This window comes from Cupressus sempervirens, chromosome 10 (assembly GCF_028749045.1).
Source record: "Cupressus sempervirens isolate cs-2001-9-10 chromosome 10, ASM2874904v1, whole genome shotgun sequence".
Taxonomy (NCBI): domain Eukaryota; kingdom Viridiplantae; phylum Streptophyta; class Pinopsida; order Cupressales; family Cupressaceae; genus Cupressus; species Cupressus sempervirens.
In genome coordinates, this window is record NC_143127.1 from 31,046,284 (window position 1) to 31,068,253 (window position 21,970).

General features: G+C 36.4%; 1 protein-coding gene across 4 annotated transcripts in view; it reads left to right on the top strand.

Moving 5' to 3' along the window:
• The first annotated feature begins 5,537 nt into the window (after positions 1–5,537).
• PUX2 (plant UBX domain-containing protein 2) overlaps positions 5,538–21,970 on the top strand; it is a 35,867-nt gene continuing 19,434 nt past the window's right edge. Inside the window, exons 1-4 of one of the 4 annotated variants that reach the window (XM_089804705.1) lie at positions 5,549–5,938; positions 6,078–6,973; positions 10,654–10,932; positions 20,068–20,130. In XM_089804705.1, coding sequence (XP_089660831.1) covers positions 6,080–6,973; positions 10,654–10,932; positions 20,068–20,130 — 1,236 coding nt within the window. In that variant the 5' untranslated portion in view covers positions 5,549–5,938; positions 6,078–6,079. Of the gene's footprint in view, positions 6,974–10,653; positions 10,933–20,067; positions 20,131–21,970 lie in introns of all 4 variants that reach the window. The other 3 variants (XM_089804706.1, XM_089804704.1, XM_089804707.1) reach the window with 3 other exon arrangements.

Here is a 21,970-nt window from a genome sequence, read left to right on the forward strand (position 1 = left end):
GGATAGACAATGTTAAAAGTTATTCGTTAACATGTATAGACAGACAAAAGGATGAAAAATTCATTAATGTTCTCAATAAAATACGAATAGGCATGCAAACAAATGAAGATCTGCACTATATCAACGAACAATGCATGAGGAAACCGTTGGACCCAACACTGCCATTCCTTTTCTATAGAAGAATTGACGTCGATGCTCATAATTCAAAAATGCTTGCAATAGTTCTTGGTGAAATGACTATCCTCAATGCCATTGACAAACATGATGAAAATAATAGTGCATTACACCTACACACACGAACAATTTCACTCCCAAGTCAAATAAATCTCAAACCAAATATTCTGGTAGAACTATATGCAGGAAACTACAACACACAAGATGGTCTAGTAAATGGATCAAATGGTATATTCAAAGTAGACACAAAATATAATGATTTTTGACATAGTTTGGATAAGATTTAACGACAATACAATCAGAAAACAAAAATGCAAGAAACTCATACAATGCTATACAAAAAAATTGAAAATGATTGGGTATTGATACTACGCATTATTCGACCTATCCAAAAGGCATCAATCATAAATAAAATTATTGCACGAAAACAATTCCCTATACAGATAGCATATGCAAGAACAATACATAGGTCACAAGGGCTTACAATGGAGGCAATGGCTTTTGACCCCACAAGCATGAGACAACATGGATTAACATACACGACACTATCACGAACTAAAACAATTGACTCATTATTCCTGTTAAAACCTCTAACATCAAAAAAAAATTAAATCAAAGAGAGAATACATCTTGAAATGTCCCACCTACATATCAAGTGCAAAATGACAAGTCGAGAACTAAGATACATGTTCTCTTAACACACCATCCATGCTATTATGTACACTAAACACACGTAGTTTAAAGCCTCACATAAATGACATAACTAATGACTATGATATAATGTCATCTAACATTATCTGCATTCAAGAAGTACACATGCAAATCCCTAAAACAAATGACCAATTCCAACATTTCAACAACTTCAATGCCTACCGCATACATGGTATAATGACACTAGCCAACAAAACCCTAGTCATTTCAAAGATAAATCAACACAACACAACAAATATAGAATCTATTACAATAACAACTTTGTTCAAAAGTAATGAACTAAATATATGTAATCTTTATGCAAGACCTAACACACTCGATGAAGAATATGCCACTATTGTTCAACAAGTCACTGCATATGTTAAACCAATGACTAATCTATACATTGTAGGCGATTGCAATATTGATATGTCAACAAGAAATGCAATCTTGAAAAGTACATGCAAGACCACAACATGAATTACATCATAGAAAAAACACAAAATGTATACAACCCATCAATTGATCACATTTGGACAAACTCAAGTAATATATGTTGTTTTTACAAAGCAGAAGCATACTAGACTAACCACCTTACTATATTCATAAGGTTCCATACTCCACTCTAGATTGCTAATACATACACAACCAAACACAAAATTAAATAGAAGAACACATACAGTAATGCAAATATCTTACACCTAAGAGATTTATGTATCAAAAATAATAACTCTAATTTAACCGTATATATTTCAATGTTCTACATTTCTATGCAACACAATAATGGAAGCAAGCAAAAGAATAGGAAAGGGAACACATGTCAAGCAAGAACAAACAACAAGAAGGTACTGACCTTTTCTCATCTCTGATAACGTGAATTCTCACATGAAAAATGATCAATCAATACATGAATTTCTAGTATTTGAAGAAATGTTAAATATCAAACCACTACAATACTAAAATAACACCATAATACTTTGTGTAGGTCTAAACTAGGAAACCCCAATGCAATATCAATTGAGCACTTGAATGCAAGAAAAGTAGGAAATACTTTTGAAGGAGACATACTTGTCGTATATGTATCAACATTGGATAGAGACAACAAAATGCAAGAGGTGCTATGTGCAGACTTGACAAACTTTAAAGGAGAAATGATAATAACTTTAAATGTGACAGGGAACCTCATACAAGAGTACAAAAACAAGATAGTTCCAGGAACATCCATTATAGTGTCATGATTTCAAATAGGACACAAAACAACCTATGATCGTGGAGATTCTGATTGCACCTCAAAGCTCCAAGATTCAAGCACAATTGAAACTATACTGTGACTTTGCCAAGAATACAAATTCATATCAAGCATCAAAATCAAACAACTACTCATGAGCACAAGTACCTATACCATTGGTACAATAGGTTCACTAGTAGTTGTAGGACAACATATAGGTTCCCAATATGTTGTTGACATAAAAGACAAAAATAATGATGATGACAAAATATAGGTAAAAAGCACACTAAACACCCCTTCTTTCTATGCAACAGGCACAATAGTCATGTTTCTATTGAGTACAGAGTTCTAAAAGTAGAAAATAAAAATCTCTTTGAATGACTAGCTCCAAATCAACTCTGCATTCTAAGAAGAATCCATGCAAATAACAATCCAATTGCAAAGAGGTGAGACTCCTGCAATGTTGTTTAGAAACATTGTACGATGGAACGACATGGATAGAATATTATGCATAGTGGTTACTACATACATCTATACACTAAAAGACAAGAGAACATTGAATGCCTTGAATGCATTGCTACAAATAACACTACAAGTAAGTAAACTTAGATAATTCAACACTTCAACTATTAATTAATTCATACACAAGCTACATTAATATTGTTAGAATTCTTTAGAATAACTGAGGGCGGGGGGGGGGGGTGAATCAGTTATCCAAGGTCCAATAATGTCCAATGCAACTTATTCTACAAATCCTTAATGACACATAACCGAAATTATCATGCATGCAATTGAACATTAAACAATCATGAAAAGTAAACATGCATCATGCATCACACCATACCACTAAGAATTTGATAACCCAGAAACCCTCCAGGAATAAGAAGGTAAAACTGGAGTGGGGATGATACCCACAAAATAATTGCGCAATTGATTTCTACCACTTCTGATAGTCTGCCCTGTTAAAGGCTACAACACATTGTTAAATGTGACCTTGTTAGAGGATTTCACCATACTATTAGGAATGGGCCTAGTCAAAGGACTTTGGAACATTCACTTGGAATGTCACCTTGTTAAAGGATTTACAACATGGCTATTAAACCAACCTAAGTCCATAGGATTTATTCTAACTGTTACAATTTCTAGAGAGTAACAATAATGGCTTTTGATCTGATACAACTTACAACATATCTTGCAGATTATAGATCACACTTCAGTTCAATCCTTTGCTTGGCTTTAATCACTTTAGCTCTGTCAGTTTGTCATCTCAAACTTCGTCACCTTGAGTCTTCTTACTCATCATACCAATGCAATCATATCTATGGTCACCTAACGAAGCAGAGTATTTGTGCTTTCTTCCACCTTAACACCTTCTTCAACACTTCATGCTTTCATGCTTGACCATCTACTTTGCTTCGTGACCTTATGACTCCTTAAATAGAAATCTAGAATACCTTTTTTGCTCAATTCTCCCTCTTCAACTTTAGGGTTTCAATAGATTAGGTAGGATACAATGTATCTATCCCATATCTTGCTCTTATCTAGAAACTTCATCTAGAATCCAATTGTATTCACCAAAAATGTTTTACATAGTGTTCTGTGCCACCAACTCATCATTCTTATCTTCCATCTAATTCACAGAATTCTAGGTAACTACCATGTCGGCTCGGATCTGGCGAATCTTTGATTTTCAAAATAATGCAACAACTCGGCATTATTGATTTACTGATGCTCGACATCTTCTGTGTTACTCGGCACTTGTATCTTGCTTAGCACCTGTATCTTCACTCGGCACCTGTTTCTTGCTCAGCACCTAAAGACTACTCGGCACCTGAAGATCACTTGGCACTTGATCTTCACTCGGCACACACTAAAATTGAACTTGCTCGGCTTCAACTAAGAATCTGTTCGACACTAACTAGAACTCTAGTTAATCCTTACATCACGTGTCTTAGTGTGTCCATCCTCAATGTCTTAGAATATGTCATCAATACACTATTTCATCAATGGCTTAGCCGATCCTTATATTTCATTACAACATCATAACTTCAACCTTTCTCTAGGTACTCTAGTTACATCTTATTGATTGCCACCTCCTTGTCAATCAACCAACTGATAGTATTTGGGTTACTAAAGCAATTGTCATTCCTACAAGTAGCAAGTTTGACATCAATGACAAAACAATGATTGAAAACATTCTTTACCAGTTCCATTACTCTTCATTCATGAGCTTTTCAATCATTTTCAACAAATATCAAAACATATCTTGCAAGTTGATGGGGTTCTCAAAGTAGCCAACTCATTCGCAGATCCATTTCATGCATTTTGTTCCCAATGCAACTTAAAATTTGAAGATTATGGAGTGCTAAAAGACAAAACAACTCATTGCAATAGATGCAATCAAGAGGTTGCATATGTATATTCATTATACCTAAAGACTATAATCACATCTGAAAACAAACAAATCATCCAGTGTTCAATAGACAAGTCCATTGTTGAATAACTCCTACTAGGCCTGAAAGACACAAAAGTTGAGGACTACACACAAGACAAATCAAAGTTCATCTTTATCCTCCGAGATCTCACTGTGAAAGGTCAATTCACATTGAACCAGAACAATGCCATCAATCATGTTGTGACAAATGGAGATTGAATAATTGCTCACAACAAAAAGTAAATATGACTAGTCACAAATTAACATTTATTTAAAATACGAAAAGCAAGTTATTATGAGACATATTTACAATATACTAACATGCACAAAATGGAATTTGCAAGTATCATGGATAGCTATAATGACATATCAAGCAATAATTAATGGTAGTTACAAAAGATACCAACCAATATAAAGTAAGGCGTGTAATCAAATAATGTATATGCATAAGTCTCATATCCAAGTAAACTCTTTCTGTCATATATGTATAATGAAATAATGTATGTGCATTGATATACTATGATACATACTTTTGCTCTATCAAGTTGTATAACATGATTGAGTAGATGCTTTGCTAATGTAAACTATTATTGAAATATAATGAAAAATTGCATCACGTGATTTATCTTATTGCATATCCAATGTATAAAACATTATCTAAATTGCTACTTGTCATATGCAAAAACTATACTTAGGCAAGAACTTTATGGGTGTGATCTTTAAAAAATCAATTTCCATATGTACTAAATGCATCATTTACAAAAATATTTTACATTAAAATATTATATTCTTTTCATAATAAATAATATTTTTTTATTTTATACTAGACATTTATTTTAAGAAGTTGTACATTAAGTCACACATTCAAATCTTACCATAAGAAATTGAAGATCCATTTTCCATTTCTATTGAAAAAAAAAAAAAAAAAAACAGATCTCATGCAACTACTGCTCAGATCAAAATTGACGCTCATGACTAGCCTATTAATACCCTCCTCTACCCAGAATAGATACGTGGGAAGACACACAAATGAATGGACAATTATTGAACCTGTAAAACGGGGAAATTACCTTCAGCTTACTCGGAAGAGAACAATTGTGGAGAATAACGTACAACCGATTTTTATTCTCGATTGCAATTCTTGCATCAAAATACAGACGGGATTCTGTGAAAATTACGAGGCGGGGATTAATTTAAATATTTAAAGGAAAGTCGTCGCACAAGTTAACGCGGAGGTTTTGACGGGCAAGGCATCTGGTTATTGATTGGCCACAAACATGGAGCATTCGATTTGATGGTATGGCCTCAAAATATTCCAAATTTTCCTCGGTGAAAAGTCGTCCTCAATAAGTCTTTGGAACACATCGATCGCCTTCTCAAAGCTTCAAATGTTGGACAAATCGTTTGATTTTGTAGTTTTTCAAACCCGCCAAATCATTTTATTTGTTCTTTGAATTCTTTTCCGAGTCTTCTGGCGGGGGATAATTTGATTAATCATACAGAAACTATCGAGCCTTTCAAATTGGTAAGTTTGAAAAAACTTGTTTACAGAGATGGATGAGGTGAAGGGCAAGATGAAGGGCTTAATGAAGAAAATAAACAACCCATTTGTAGCAGGATCTTCTTCTTCGAAATTCAAAGGACAAGGTCGAGTTTTGGGTTCGTCTTCTTCAGACGGTACATCCCAGAATAACGTGCAAAGACATTGGCAATCGTCAACACCATCGTCGGACAATGGGCCCAAAAATCCCCCTCAAAACAACAGAGCAAGTGCAATGAATGAAATTCTCGAACGAAGAATTCCTGATTCGGATACTCACCTAAAGGGTAAACAAGTCACGGATTCGAACCCGAAGCCGCAAGGTTTTGACCCTTTTGACAGTTGCATTTCCAGTCGAGTTGCCCCCAAATCGGGATCTTCGTTGGACATGTTTCAGTGCCCTGTATGCAACGATTGGTTCAAGTCCGAGAAAGAAGTTTCAGCCCATGTTGAGAATTGCTTAGAAACTAAGCAACAAGTCGACGAAGATAGGGCAGAGCGCCCGACAGATTCCAAAACAGCCAAGTTAAAAGATCGGGTGGACGTTTTCCTGTCTGGGAAGCCCTCCAAGAAAACCGTAGAGGTGGTTCATAAGTTGCTTAGGAATATTGTGAGTGATCCCGGCAATGATAAGTTTCGGAGGATCAGGATGACCAACCCTAGAATTCAGGAGACTGTTGGTATTGCTATTGGTGGCGTTGAACTGTTGGAGTGTGTTGGTTTTAAATACCAAGCTGAGGGAGAAGATACCTGGTGTATTATGGAATTGCCATCTGCAGACGAAATGAGTATTGTTACCGATGCAATTGCTCTCTTGGAGCCTCACTTGCCCTCGCCAGTTACGACGTCCGTATCGGCTACTAATCAGAACGGAGCACAAGTCAAGCCTGGGAAAATTGATAGACAGGTATGGTTTTCACTTCACCACGATTTCTCTTTTTTGTTTTATAGGAATAACAACTTATTTTTCGAGGGCTGAGGTTTGAGTGTTCATCATTTCGTCATCTGCTAAAACCTCTCTGGTACTTGGAAGTGAGTGTAATCCTTTTTTCTTTTTATGAGAACACCTATTTTGGCGCCTCCTTTAGTTCTGGTGGAATACAATCCTCGCTAACCTAATAACAGCAAAGCAATTTATGTGCGGCCTGTAGCTTTATTGACCTTTGCATCATCCTTTTGAATAAGTTTGCAATTTATACTTTCTATGACTTAATGCAGTACGAAAACATGCCTCAAACCTTGCAACCTCAAATCTAAAACATAAAACATACAGGTACTCTTTGTTCTTAGATTGCAACAATAAACACAATTTAATTCAACAATCTGCAAACACATCATTAAGATTCATGTCCTCTTAATGGCCTTTCTTGCTACATGACATTTTATTATATTCCTATGCAAAATCCACTCAAACTCTCTCCTTACCATCTGTCACTATCTCGTGCTTTCATTCTCTCCTCCAGTCCGAGAATACAATTTTCTATTTTCACCTTCTTAAGCAGCCTCACAGCAAACTTTTTTCACTTATGTGCCCTTTGGCCTCTATTGGGTTGCTTCCCTTCTCCACGGAGATCTCCACTCCTACCCGCTACAGAATGTTTTCTCTTATTCCTCTTCATTGCTTCCACCACATGGCTTTTCAAATTACGTAACGCCTCCTCCATCTTGTTCTTCCACTCAACTGTTGCACCATGTGCCTTTATCTGGTCCGACTTTTCTTTTCCTAGCCTTTCACTTTCTTTTAAAAATTATAATTCTTTTGATTAACCACCATCATTTATTTGGAAGAGTAATTGGTTTCCTCCTGTAACACGAATCTTACACCTGCCAATATCATTTGCTTGTCAGTGATTTAAGGAATTCTTACAATCCATTAATGTGCATATCCTGCCTGGGTTTCTCTCCGTATCCCTTTGCCAGATGCCTCTGCATCATGACTGGAACTAGCTGATCCTGAAACGTTTGCTGCAATCAAATTTATGGTTTTGTCTCTTTTTGTTATCTCAGGGTTTCTCTCCGTATCCCTTTGCCAGATGCCTTCTACTTTATATATAGTTTTTACAACGTAAGAGGATATATAGAGGAGCAATCTCTTCAAACTATTTGGGATTTTGGGATTGAGAACCAGACTAGAAAATCTCTTTTTTGGTTGGATAGTTGTTTAATGCCATATTTTCGCTGGTGTATTTATATAGTTCCTAAATAAAGAATGTCTGTTCTTGTTATTGCGTAATAGAAATGGACATTGGCATTTGTACTGGGGTTCTTTGCAACAGGATGGGGAGGTTTGTTGGGCATATTGATTCATCTGGTTGTTGCATGTGGCTGTTTGTCTCATGCTGCTGCATATCTGTTGTAGTCATGTCTTGCGGTTTAGCTGGAGCTCTCCTGGCTTTCTGGAGTGAAGAGGGAGGACTTTCATAGCTCTTCCCCTAGGACTTCTAGCAATGTTACCGTGGAGAGTGCAATATTTTAGTTCCTTAACATATTAATATAAGAGAGATGATATTTCCACAGTCTATGATATTCTCTTGCAGTGCTTCTGGATGTAAGCTGTGTAAAGTACTAAAGATTTTGAGAATTGAATCATAACTTTACTGTTCTACAACCTTAAGTCCTGATATGTGTAAAGAAGAAGAAGCTCAATAATTAACATTACAATCATAAATAAAGATTATTTAGAAGTGACAAATATGGGATTTCACTTTACAAAGAACCGGGAAACCATCTAAGGGCACCAATCTGAGCTGCCAATTCTGAATTTTAGAACAAAATTCCCTGGTAAAGTTCTGACAACATTATATTGAACTGGGAACTGGAAATTGCCATAACTAAAACCTGGCAACTTACCTAATATAACTGGGAAAATATAATGTTTAATTTCCAACGATAAACATAAACTGACAAATTACATATTATTGTGCCTCACACATAATTCCACATCTCCTTACACGGCCAAACAATCAACCTGAAACTTCACTTACATATTGAACTCTGGAAAACATACTACATGCTTTACATTTGAGACCAAGTAATGCTTAGATTTCCTCTATATTACAGTAAAACATACGACAAGAGTTTACTAATACTTCTAATAAAAACGTCCCATTGTATCCTTTTAACATTCCCAACAAACTAGCAAAGAAGAATTGGGTACAGAAATTTTATTTCTTTTTATAATGCTAAGGAGTCTTTCACACACACCTGAAGTTGTGTGACTCGGAAGTATTCTCCTTCTAAATATTCAATTTGAGTTATCCTTTTGATGTCTCTGCATATTCCTTGTTCCATCTCCCTCTCCAAAACCTATTCATTTTTTATAATAAGAACATCTCCATTTCCAAAAGAAAGAAATTCTAATTTTAGTCCTAAGACGGGAATCAAAAGTCCAGAATAAGGGCAGTAGCTTGCTATTTCATGGAATTTACTGATCTTAATCCACTGTTATTGATATAAAAGAACGCTCAATACTGACCTAGATGCTATTTTTAGGAAGAAACAGCTCAAGCAATCCACCTTTATTTGAATGTCAAAGACATGGACAGTCTCATAGGTTCCAAAATAACCAATGCCAAAAATGGATAATTGGCCATGCCTAGTCTCCACCAAGGAAAGTGACAGAAACAATAACCATACTGTCAAGATTTTAAAGTGTTTCTGCCCTCTAGAATAGAAATTTAACCACAAATAAGACAACCATCGGCTGGAATTTTAGCACTCCTGATGGGTGCTGGATGCTCCAGCATCCAATGAGGCTCTTACATCTTAAAGGAACACTTCATAACATTTACAGTTCTTAATAATTTCTGTCAGTTGATTTCTTGAAAGGAGTACATCTCAAAGCAGTATTGGGATGGGTGACCTCACAGGAAGGCTCAATGCTTCACCTCTGTGAGCATCAACTAGATGCAATGAGTGCTAATTGTTTCATTCATAGTCATTCTCGTGAAAGATGGGTTCTTGTTAATCACTACTCACGAAACATGGGTTAATGAGTTTGACTCAAAAACTACACAGTTGAATCCGGATAGTTATATCACAACTTCTTAAAAGCACTTCCTTTCCTCAAACATATTATAATGTTTCTTAAAAGAGTTGAGACTACTAAGATTCAATCAGGGTTCCATTCTTGCTCTGCTCCAATAATATTAAAGCATAGTATATTGGAGAAAAGTAATATATTCTTTAATTGAATTGTATTTTTAATTACAAATATCTTACTAATACAAGCATCCACATTAGACCAATACAAGCTTTTAATCCACATTAGAATACAAGCTTTTATGAGCAATTATATTAGAAATCACAAGTGGAAGTCCACCACTACTTAAAAATCCACTCTTATTTAGAAATCACCTCCAATGGAAGACCAAAAGTCATGACTTAGAATTCTACTGTGGATGTTCTTATGGGGAATTGAACATGGTTCTCTACAAACCCAATGTATTAACTAATTAAGTTCAGTGCCTTGGACTATTTTTTTTTTTGTTGAATTCTTTAATATTGTTATTTCTTGTTTTCAAATTATCTGTGCTGGCATCAGCAAGCTTGTTAATATTTTAAATCGCTTGAAATGAGCCTTCTCAGGTCCGTGTGTTTTTTGCTGCTCCAGAAGGCATGGCTGCCAGAATTGAACTTCCAGATTCCTTCTATCAGCTGACAGCTGCAGAACTGAAAAGAGAAGCTGAATCAAGAAAGAAAAAGATTGAAGATTCACAACTTTTGATTCCAAAATCTTTCAGGGAAAAACAGGTAAAAACTACACGAAAGAGATATAAAGCTACTGTGATTCGAATCCAGTTCCCAGATGGAGTCATACTACAAGGTGTTTTCCATTCATCAGAGCCAGCTAATGTGTTATACGAGGTTAGTTCATATGCTCTGAGAAAGAATAAGGGATGTGCCATTTTCTATTTTTGTTTTTTTTCCATTTACCAACTTGATCTTATGAAAGGTAGCTCAAATAAAAAAATACAGACTAGGAATTTATAATGATTGTCCTTGTTGTGAGAGTTACAGTTTATTGGATTGCTCTTAAATATAGTTGGCAGAATAAAGAGATAATCTCATAAATGCATTTTCAATTTTGAAAACACTTGCAGTATATGTTCTATTTTTCATGCATTGAGAATAGGTGTAGTGTATCCATGCATAGAACAAGACATCTCCTTATTTATTATGACTGGGATTTCATCTTTAATAAATAAAGATGATAAAGAGTAGAGATGGATGGATATGGCCAGTTTTATGCATATTTATACTAGAAGCATGGTGCTGGTGCTGATAATTATGGATTCCCTAGTCATTTGTGAGGAAGTATAACTAAATCAAAACGTACAAAATTGATCATCGACAATTAGAACTGTGATGTACAACAGTAAGAAACCATACACCATAATACAATGTTTTGGTTGACTAGGGAAACCCTTGGTCAGAGGGAAAACACCGGTGGGGATGGTATCCAGAAGATAGTGTATTAATACTTAAATTCCTTGTGAAAGGATGTGACCCTGTTAGCAGTCAAATATAACTCATTTAGTGTAACAGTCTCTGTTGGGAGATCTTGAACCCTTCTTAGCAGGTTCAGACCTTGTTAAGGTTGATAAGAACAAGTAGACCCACTGTTCAAATGTCCTAACAAAAGTGAAAGATATATCTTTCAGGATAACATATCCAGTAAGCACGAACTGACTGATCTGCAACTTACTTGCCAAAATAGTTCCTTTGAGGTTCACAGACATCCAAACAACTTCTCTACTTTGCTCTGCTAATCCAACATCAAGGCTTGCATCATTCTATCAAGGTCATACTGTTCACATATTGAGTTCATACTGTTCACACATCTCAAACAAGGAAAATATCTTTCCTTTATACCTATTACAAATAATTAATTAGGTTGGCTTGTTAGAGCCTTCCCTATGTACAATTAATTGCATAGGACCATGCTAAGGCATACACTGCTCCAAAAGCGTCTGTATAACCATTACATAAAGTTTCCCACACGATACAACAAGATTATAATATTTGCCAATGATATCTCCCTTGCTGCAACAACCTAGTTGGCTGCTAGTAAAATGCACTGCATGTTACACACCAGTGTCCTTTCCAGAGTAAGCCAAATGACTCAGAAGTCCATATCTCCCTTGCTGCAACAACCTAGTTGGCTGCTAGTAAAATGCACTGCATGTTACACACCAGTGTCCTTTCCAGAGTAAGCCAAATGACTCAGAAGTCCGGAAATACGCACACGAACAATTCTTCTACCATCTTCCATGCTCACCAATATTTATTCCTGCTCACCAAGAAGATATAGCAAAAATACTGCATCTGTCTCTGTTACATTTTTTTGCACACTGGTTTGCTACCAGTCTTCACAAATGAACTAACTTGACTAGAATGTTACATGAAGTACATCGAACATAGATATGACGACTACACTCATTCTTCTATACAAATGTAAGCTCGCATACCTAAACATGTCAACCATTGTCTACACTAAACTGATAAGTACCCTGCGATACACAAAATCTGAGTCTGTCATGAACCAAAGAATATATGTTGACATCAATGATAAAACCTGCCATCAATACAACATCTCTACAACACTTCAAGTGCTAGAAATATCCTCTAATCCTAACAATCTCCCCCTTTGGCATTGATGGCAACATATGGTGAAAAACTAGCAATCCAAAAGTGATCATCAAAATATAATTTTTTGAATATTCTCAACATATACAATCTTCAAACTTTTCATATTAGTATCTTCCTAGATGAAAGGTTTTTTCACAAATTCTCTCCCCCTTTGACATCAATGGCAAAGGAGCCATTATGTCAATTATCAACAATCTCTCCTTAAGGAAGTTCACTCATAAGCAATCTCTTGCGAGCCCTTTGATGATAAACTCTTCAAAGTACCTCCATTGTGTTGGTTCCCAAAACCGTAGATTGGAAATCCAAGAGCCTGCCACTTCTCCGATAGGAATTCTCAATCAATTCTAGCCAACGAATTGGAATACTTTTTTATTCCCCTGCACTTCGAGCTCCGCAACACCCAGGTCGGTAAACCTTCACCTTAACACTGATTGTCTAGTTCAAGGCTTTTCTAGAGCGAATTTAAGCTTTGGAGTTCTTCGGCAGGCAAGGTCCTTGAACTCAATGAAAATTGGATGTTGAGTGTTTGAATTGAATGGATTGTGAAATATTTATAAATAATTGATTTGATGCTTGTAAGAAGGAAATTACAGATTTTCTAACTTCAATAATAAAAAGACCAGTGCCTCTGCTCATCTAGGCAATAGAGTCAACTTCAGTGAACTTTCACGTACAACTTTATAAAGTTCTTGTGCACTTCTGCTGCCAACAATTAAGTGATCAAGATGCGACAGATCAAATATTTATGCAATCTTAAATTAGTCCAGATTGAACTTTTAACTCCTCTGGTAGGGAGACAAACTGGACACAGATACGAAAACAATTAAATATTCCACACTATTTGTGATGATCAAATTTAAATGCTAAATGACCTTGTCCACTTATCCGACATTTAAATTGTATACAAAATTCCAGAAAATAATAACAAAGGACAATTCGTCTGCAGTTTAAATCTCCATGCCATTTAGTAATAAATAAAAGACATTTTATTTTATTATAAAAATAAAATAAATAGAATTTATATTACGAAGTCATAATATACTCCTTATCCATCTGTACAAGTAATATAAAAATACTTCTTCTGCATGTCCGAATATCTCGTTTTCTTCTTCAAAAATGAAATAAGTTTTATATCTTATAAAGTGACTCTTCAGAAAGCCACGTCCCTCTAAATATATTTAACAAAGAGTTAATAATATTCAAATAAGCGGTAAACATATTGTTTAGGTAATTTAATACTCCCAATTTATATTTTATATCTCCAAAACCACGTAACTTCAAAGCATGACTTGCGAGTTTGATTATTCTCGTCTCTTTAATCTTCTTTAATCTTTTAAATGCATATACATCAAGGACACACGGCTACCGAAAATCATCTCAACTTACTTGTTGGGCTTTGTCTCTGGATTTATTTAACAAATCTTTGTCCATTGTTGATTTAATCAAAGAAAATAATGATATTGATAGTCTACGATTTTCAGAGGTTTCGATATAAATGGAATGGTCTTGCTTATTGTTCAATCACCAACTCCTGACATCATTCGTATGGTTTCATTATTAATAGCTTTCGTTGTTTGTTTGAACATAGCCCACTACTGCAGATGTTGCTCATCAATGGGTCTAGTGCTTCGTACACAAGTTGGAAGTCTTTTCACATATATTTCCTTCAGCCCTCATCTGTAAAACACGACACATACTCTCTTATTTAGGTGTCTTCAGATGCGACCTTCCTCTGAAGACAATAATAAACTCGGAACCCTTGTGCGACTTTGGTATCTTTGTCATTCATACGGCTGAATGTATTAAATTGACCAAGTAATTTGATACACTTCTAATTGATGGCACAAGTGTGAATCTGTTAGGATAAACCACAGACAGAAATAAAAAACTACATGCAAATGTAACCAATAACAGAAAATAATAGATCACACAAAAATGAACACAAGGCACCAAGATTTAATGTGGTTCACCCAATCCCTGGGCTACGTCCACTAAAACAGCAAGTCCGATCTTATTACAATCCAGTGATTACAACCTGATTACAATCTGTAATCCCTTACAGCTCAATACCGCCGCAAGAACCAATTTCGTATCACAACATAATGAAAAATACCCAACCCTAAACCCTTTTATACAAGTATTAAACCGCTTTAGGGTTATAACATGTCGGCCATAATATGTCGGCTACCATGTCAGCCACGGCCCAAAATTTTTTTTCGGGGCATCCCCACTATTTATGAAGTATGTACAGTACTTTCTTGATCAGTCACCATAATCTAACAATCTCCCACTTGGGGACTGATCAGGCTCCACACTAAAAAACAATCTCCCACTTGGAGACTGATCCTGTACCAATACCACTACCACATGGGACTCCCACTAGATCAAACCACCCTGGACTCTACTGTTCTTTTATTCATGTTCAGTCTAAAAGACCAACCGAAGCTGAAGAGGAGTTCAGCTTCTCCCGTGTTACAACCTTTGTCAACATATTTGCTGGATTGTCATTGGTATGTATTTTCTCCAGCTTTAACTGTCCATCCTCCAAAACTGACCGAATGAAATGGTACCGCAACTGTATGTGTTTGGTCTTAGAACGCAGAGCTGAATTCTTTGCAAGATGAATGACACTCTGACTATCGGTGAACAAATAATTATCCTTCTGAGGATGCCCCAATTCTTCCAAGAAGAACTGAAGCCATATCATCTCCTTGGCTGCTTCTGTAGCAGCAACATACTCTGCCTCTGTAGTGGATAGAGCATTAATCTTCTGTAACCTAGAAACCTAGTTCACGGCTGCCCCACCAACAGTAAAGACATAACCTGTAGTACTCCGCCTGGTATCAATATCTCTAGCCAAATCTGAGTCAACATAGCCCTGTAAATTAGTAGTAGAGCCCCCAAAGTGTAAACACTTATTGGATGTTCCTCTCAAATATCTGAGAATCCACTTGACAGCATTCCAATGCTCAAATCCTAGATGACTCATATACCTGCTAACGACTCCCACTGCATGTGCAATATCTGGCCTATTGCATACCATAGCATACATCAAGCTTCCTACAGTTGAAGCATAGGGTACCTTGGACATTTTATCCTCCTCTTCCTGTGTCTTGGGACACATCTCCTTAGTCAATTTCAAATGACCAGGTAAAGGTGTGCTGACAGCTTTAGCATTCTCCATAGAGAAACGTTGCAACACCACCTCAACATAATCAGCTTGAGATAGCGTCAATGTTCTGTTCTTCCTATCTCTGCAAATTTTCATACCAAGGATTTGTTTTGCTGCCCCCAAATCCTTCATAGCAAATGCATGTGCTAACTAGCGTTTTAGCCCCTTAATATGATCCATGTTAGACCCAGCTACAAGCATATCATCAACATATAAACATAAAATAATGTAGCTATCATCATCCAACCTCTTAAAATAAACACAGTAATCTGAATGACACCTGTTATATCCATGCTCATGCATAAAACTGTCAAATTTCAAATACCATTGCCGAGGTGCTTGCTTCAAGCCATATAAACTTTTCTTCAATTTGCACACTAAGTTTTCCTTACCTTTGACCTCAAAACTCTGTGGCTGAGCCATATATATTTCTTCATCCAAATCACCATGAAGAAAGGCTGTTTTAACATCCAGTTGCTCTAAATGCAAATCTTCAGTAGCCACAAGACTTAAAACAGTACGAATAGAAGTCATTTTAACAATAGGAGAAAATATCTCATCAAAATCAATTCCTTTTTTCTGTGCAAATCCTTTTACAACTAACCTGGCCTTAAATCTTTTCTTACCTCCTTCCTCTTTTTTCAACCTGTAAACCCACTTATTTTGTAAAGCCTTTTTACCTGCAGGCAACTTGCACAAATCCCATGTCTTATTTTTCAGCAAAGAGTCCATTTCATCTTTCATTGCAGACTCCCACTGAATCTTAGTATCCACCTGCCCAACTTCATCATAACTTTCAGGTTCACCAGCATCAGTAAGTAAAATAGAATACAAAGAGGGAGAAAACCTTTGTGGAGGTCTAATTTGCCTCGTTGACCTTCTAACATTCACTGGTGTGTGTGGTATTTGTTGTTGCAGTTGTTGCACATCTTGAGGAATGGCTGGAACATCAACTTTTGGAGTATCATCCAACACTACATAATCATCTTCTTTCTTCTCATGTTGTTGCAACAGATCTTTGTACAACACTTTCTCATTGAATATGGCATCCCGACTTCTAACAGTTTTAAGATTTTCAAAATCCCAAAGCCTATAACCAAATTCATTAATGCCATATCCAACAAAGACACATTTCTTTGATTTAGCTTCTAGCTTGGTTATATTTTCAGAGTCTATATGAGCAAAAGCTTCACAACCGAAAGTCTTGAGAAAAGAATAACTCACCTTCTTACCAGTCCATGCTTCCTCTGGAATACCACAGCCCAAAGGAGTAGAGGGACCTCTATAAATCAAATATACTGCAGTATTGACAGCCTCCGCCCACATGTGTAAGGGCAACCCAGCATGCAACCTCATGCTCCTTGCGCACTCCATTATAGTCCTGTTCATGCGTTCAGCCACTCTATTTTCCTGTGGAGTCCTTGGAACAGTTTTCTGTCTACGAATACCATTAGTGGAGCAATAATCTTCAAATTCATGACTGCAATACTCACCACCATTATCAGATCTGAGACATTTTAATTTCTTACCAGTCTCATTTTCAACCAAGCATTTTCATTTCTTAAAAGTTTGAAATACATCAGATTTCTGTCTAAGGAAATAAACCCATACTTTTCTAGTTGCGTCATCAATAAATGTAACATAATAATGAGAGCCACCAAGGGAAGATACCTAAGCTGGTCCCCATAGATCTGTATGCACAAGCTCTAATTTCTCCTTTTTGTTTTCCTTCTCAGTCTTTACAAAACTCACTCTCTTTTGTTTTCCATACAAACAACTTTCACAAAAATCCATATTAACACATTTCAGACTTGGTAAAACTTTCTTTGAATGAAGTACTTTCATACCTTTCTCACTCATGTGCCTAAGTCTATTGTGTCACAGCGCTATATCAGAATCTACAACAGCTATTTGTTCTCCCTGCTCAACTGCAGCAATTGTTCCTGGACATTCATTTTTCTCTGAAACAATCAAAGTAGTAGGAACAATATGACCTGTACAAAGATATAAGGTGCCTACTTTCACACCTTTTGCTACTACAAGGGAACTTTTTGAAACTTTCCAATTTTTATCATTAAAAGTAACTACACAACCCTCATCACCGAGTTGTCCGACTGAAATTAAATTTCTACTCAGCCTTGGAACATGTCTTACCTCATGTAGTAGCCAATGATTCCCATTCTGCAACTTAATCTTAATTTTTCTCTTTCCAACAATCTGACAGGGTTCATTATCCCCCAAATAAACAAGCCTAAAATCCCCTTGGACATAATCAATGAAATAACCTCTATGAGGTGTAGTATGAAATGAAGCACCAGAATCTAAAACCCATGAATCATCAATACTCTTTAAAGACAGAAGCAAAGCATCCTCTTCGGATTTGTTACTTACCACATTTGCCTCCTTGTCTCCATTTGATTTATCTTCTTCATTTTTCTTTTGATTCCAGCAATCTTTCTTTTTGTGCCCTAGTTTCCCACAGTACTAACAATCATTTGGTCCTCTCGATTGAGACCTCCTCCCCTTTGACTTTCCTCTTGATTTTCCACGATTTCCAGAGTTACTTCCTCTTTCAGTCGTTCTGCCCCTGCTTTGTGCATTCAAAGCACTTCCTGATGTAGATCCACTTGAGGATTTCTTACGAGTTTCCTCACTCAAAACAACACCGATCACATCATCATATTTTAAGGGACTAGATCCAGGAACAAAATTACTCACCGCCATTACCAAGCCATTCCAGCTTTCAGGTAAAGAACACAAAATCAAGAGAGCCATAATTTCTTCATCAAAATTGATACCCACAGAAGATAACTGACTAGTAATAGTATTAAACTCATTTAAATGATCTGCAACAGATCCACCTTCTACCATTTTCATATTAAATAAACGCTTCATGAGAAATATCTTGTTTGAAGCGGAGGGCTTTTCATACAGTGTCACTAGGGTTTTCATCAAATCTTCTGTCGTCTTTGCTTTTATAATATTAAATGCCACCGATGGTGCCAAGCATAACCGAATACTTCCGAGTGCCTTTCTATCCAAAAGATCCCATTCAGCCTCTGACATAGTTCCCTGATTCTTGGCTTTACCTTCCAACGGCTTCCATAAATCCTTCTGATATAGATAGTCTTCCATTTGCATCTTCCATAACTGGAAGTTTTGCCCATTAAACCTGTCAACCCTCAGCTTTCCGTCATTTGCCATCACTCCCACTCAACCGTGAGACTCCCACTTAACCGTGAGACTTTCCTGCAGAGGATAACTGAAAGACAACCTCGCTCTGATACCACTTGTTAGGATAAACCACGGACATAAATAAAAAACTACATGCAAATGTAACCAATAATAGAAAATAATAGATCACATAGAAATGAACACAAGGCACCAAGATTTAACGTGGTTCACCCAATCCCTGGGCTACATCCACCAAAACAGCAAGTCCGATCTTATTACAATCCAGTGATTACAATCTGATTACAGTCCGTAATTCTTTAACAGCTCAATACCGCCGCAAGAACCAATTTCGCATCACAACATAATGAAAAATACCCAACCCTAAACCTTTTTATACAAGTATTAAACCGCTTTAGGGTTATAACATGTCGGCCATATGTCGGCCATAATATGTCGCTACCATGTCGGCCACGGCCCAAATTTTTTTTTCGGCTATTTATGAAGTATGTACAGTACTTTCCTGATCAATCACCATAATCTAATAGAATCTTGACTTCATTCCAATACTCCGCATCAAATATTAGAATTGTCACGTTGCTTACTGTGATTGGGGTATGAATAATGTCTGGACCAAGGCTCCATGATCTTTGGTATATCATCGTTGCCGGTTATCTTCAAACATTTGGAAATTCCTTTTCATTATTGCCCCTCTGTATGTCTTCAGCATCCATAATCCTGGATGGCATGACTGCCCTAGCTAATGTCTTTTTTCAACAATGCCTTTTCCTTTTATATTGTCAGGTCCTTCCAAAACATATCAAGCTGGATACAAATAATCATTGCATAAGCATATGTGTTGATCATTGTTGTTTTACTCACACAAGTGCATATGTCATCATATTATGGAGGAGGATATATTATCACTGTAAGTTTGTTGCAGACATCTTTTATATACATCAAATTTTGAGATATTTAGGTCTCTGATCATATATTTTACTATACAGAGAAATCCTGAGAATATGCTATGGTTCAAATCTTCTGCACAACCACTTGGTAATTGTCTCCAGGTTGGACTTCTGTATCTTCCCATATCCAATATCTTTGCAAATAGGAAATATTTTTTACATGTAGTAGCAAATTATAATGCACTTTACTGTCACTGTTCCCCTTTATATTAAAATGCAAGCATGATTCTTCAGACAGCAGCAACAAACTTCTTTCTTTTGGTGATAGATTGGCTTCAGTCTTCAAATATGTCTTTAACTCAAGCAACTCTGATTGGACAAGTGTAAATCCGCAAATTTTTAAATTCTGTATGGATCTGCAGACCTCCATAAAACAGTGGGTATTTAAGAGATGATTTTGATTTATCCCACAGCAATATGAACAACAATCTTCTAACATGTTCCCTGTAGGTTTTGAACATGAACAACTAACTCGTCAAGATTTACAGAACTTGTGATGAGTTCGCATTTACAAAGATTCTCCTTTAATATTGTATCTAGAACTTCAAAATTTCTGCAAATTTTAAGGTTCCATCACGTTGGATCAAGCCAATCTGCAGCCAAAAATAATTCCAAGTGCCAACAAACACTGTTGTGTAAAAATCAATACATAAGAGCTCTATGATTAGCTCTGCACTATGTGACCACTTCCTTTAAGGAGCAGTTCCAAGCATCACGTCTAGATGAATGAATGCACTCTGAATATTTTGGATTGATGCATTCCTGCATAAATTACTCTTCATAAGGAGGGGCTATCACCCCAAGCATACCTCTGAGATACTCAAAAATGTCCTTAGGTAAAGGTTCAGTAAAGATATCTGCTAGTTGCTCTTTTGTGCTTATATATTCCAATCTGATTTCTTTTTCAGTGACTCTCTCTTAGAATATGATACTTAATAGCAATATGTTAAGTCTTTGAATGTAATACTGGTTTTATTGACGTGTTGATTATTGTTGGTGTAAATACATATTTACTATTTACACTTACTTAAGTTTACTTAGGTTAATGCATTATTTTATTATTTTATTTTGTGAGACACTTAGGAGTTTGCGCACCTCTTTTTGAGTTGTCATGTTGACAACACAGAAGTACGCAACTCTATTTCAGCACATGGTGTCTACAACACCGGAGTTTGCATCATTCACTGAGTTGTCATGTAGACAACACAGTTATTCGCACTCCCTTTTTAGCACATGTTGTTTACAACACTGATTTGCATGTTGCACCCTTGTAGGCTTATCCTTTCATCATGACACTTATTTCCATGCTTAATGGAGGATAACTCATATCTGGTGGACATGTGCCTGGTTGTATGACATTATGTAGCTGATTTCGAGGCATTTTAGATGTATCTCAGAGGCCTTTATATACAGGCACTCCTAGTGTACTCTTAATGCATATTGAATGAATATATCGTCATTCTGATCATACACTCTCTTTCTGGTCTACAATTGTGCTTGTGTTTGAGTTCTCAGTTTCTGGGTGAATTTTGCCCTAATGCAAATTCTTACATGGTATCAGAGCTTGGAGATTTTCTCATCACATAGCCGTTCGAGACTATTGTTGCTTTAGCACCTCAGCCTGAATTCGGAGTACTGCAGAAATTGGGAGCGTCTAGAACCAGATTTGACCTCTCCATTGCGTCCGAAACGTTGATTCGGTGAAGATCGATTATAAACTTGGCTACCTTAGCCCAAAGTCAACTGTGAGGCAAATTTTTTTTGCAAATCAGCACCCGGAGGCCTCGATTTGCAACGTGGGTATGATCTTTAGATCTGGTATTTTTATTTAATCTCTGCAATTATTTCAAATTTCTATTTTCGAAAATTTTTTTTGCCCTCTAGGCAGGTAGCAGAGAATTTTTTTTGCAAGTACTGGGCTATCAGATCCCCACCTTGCGCA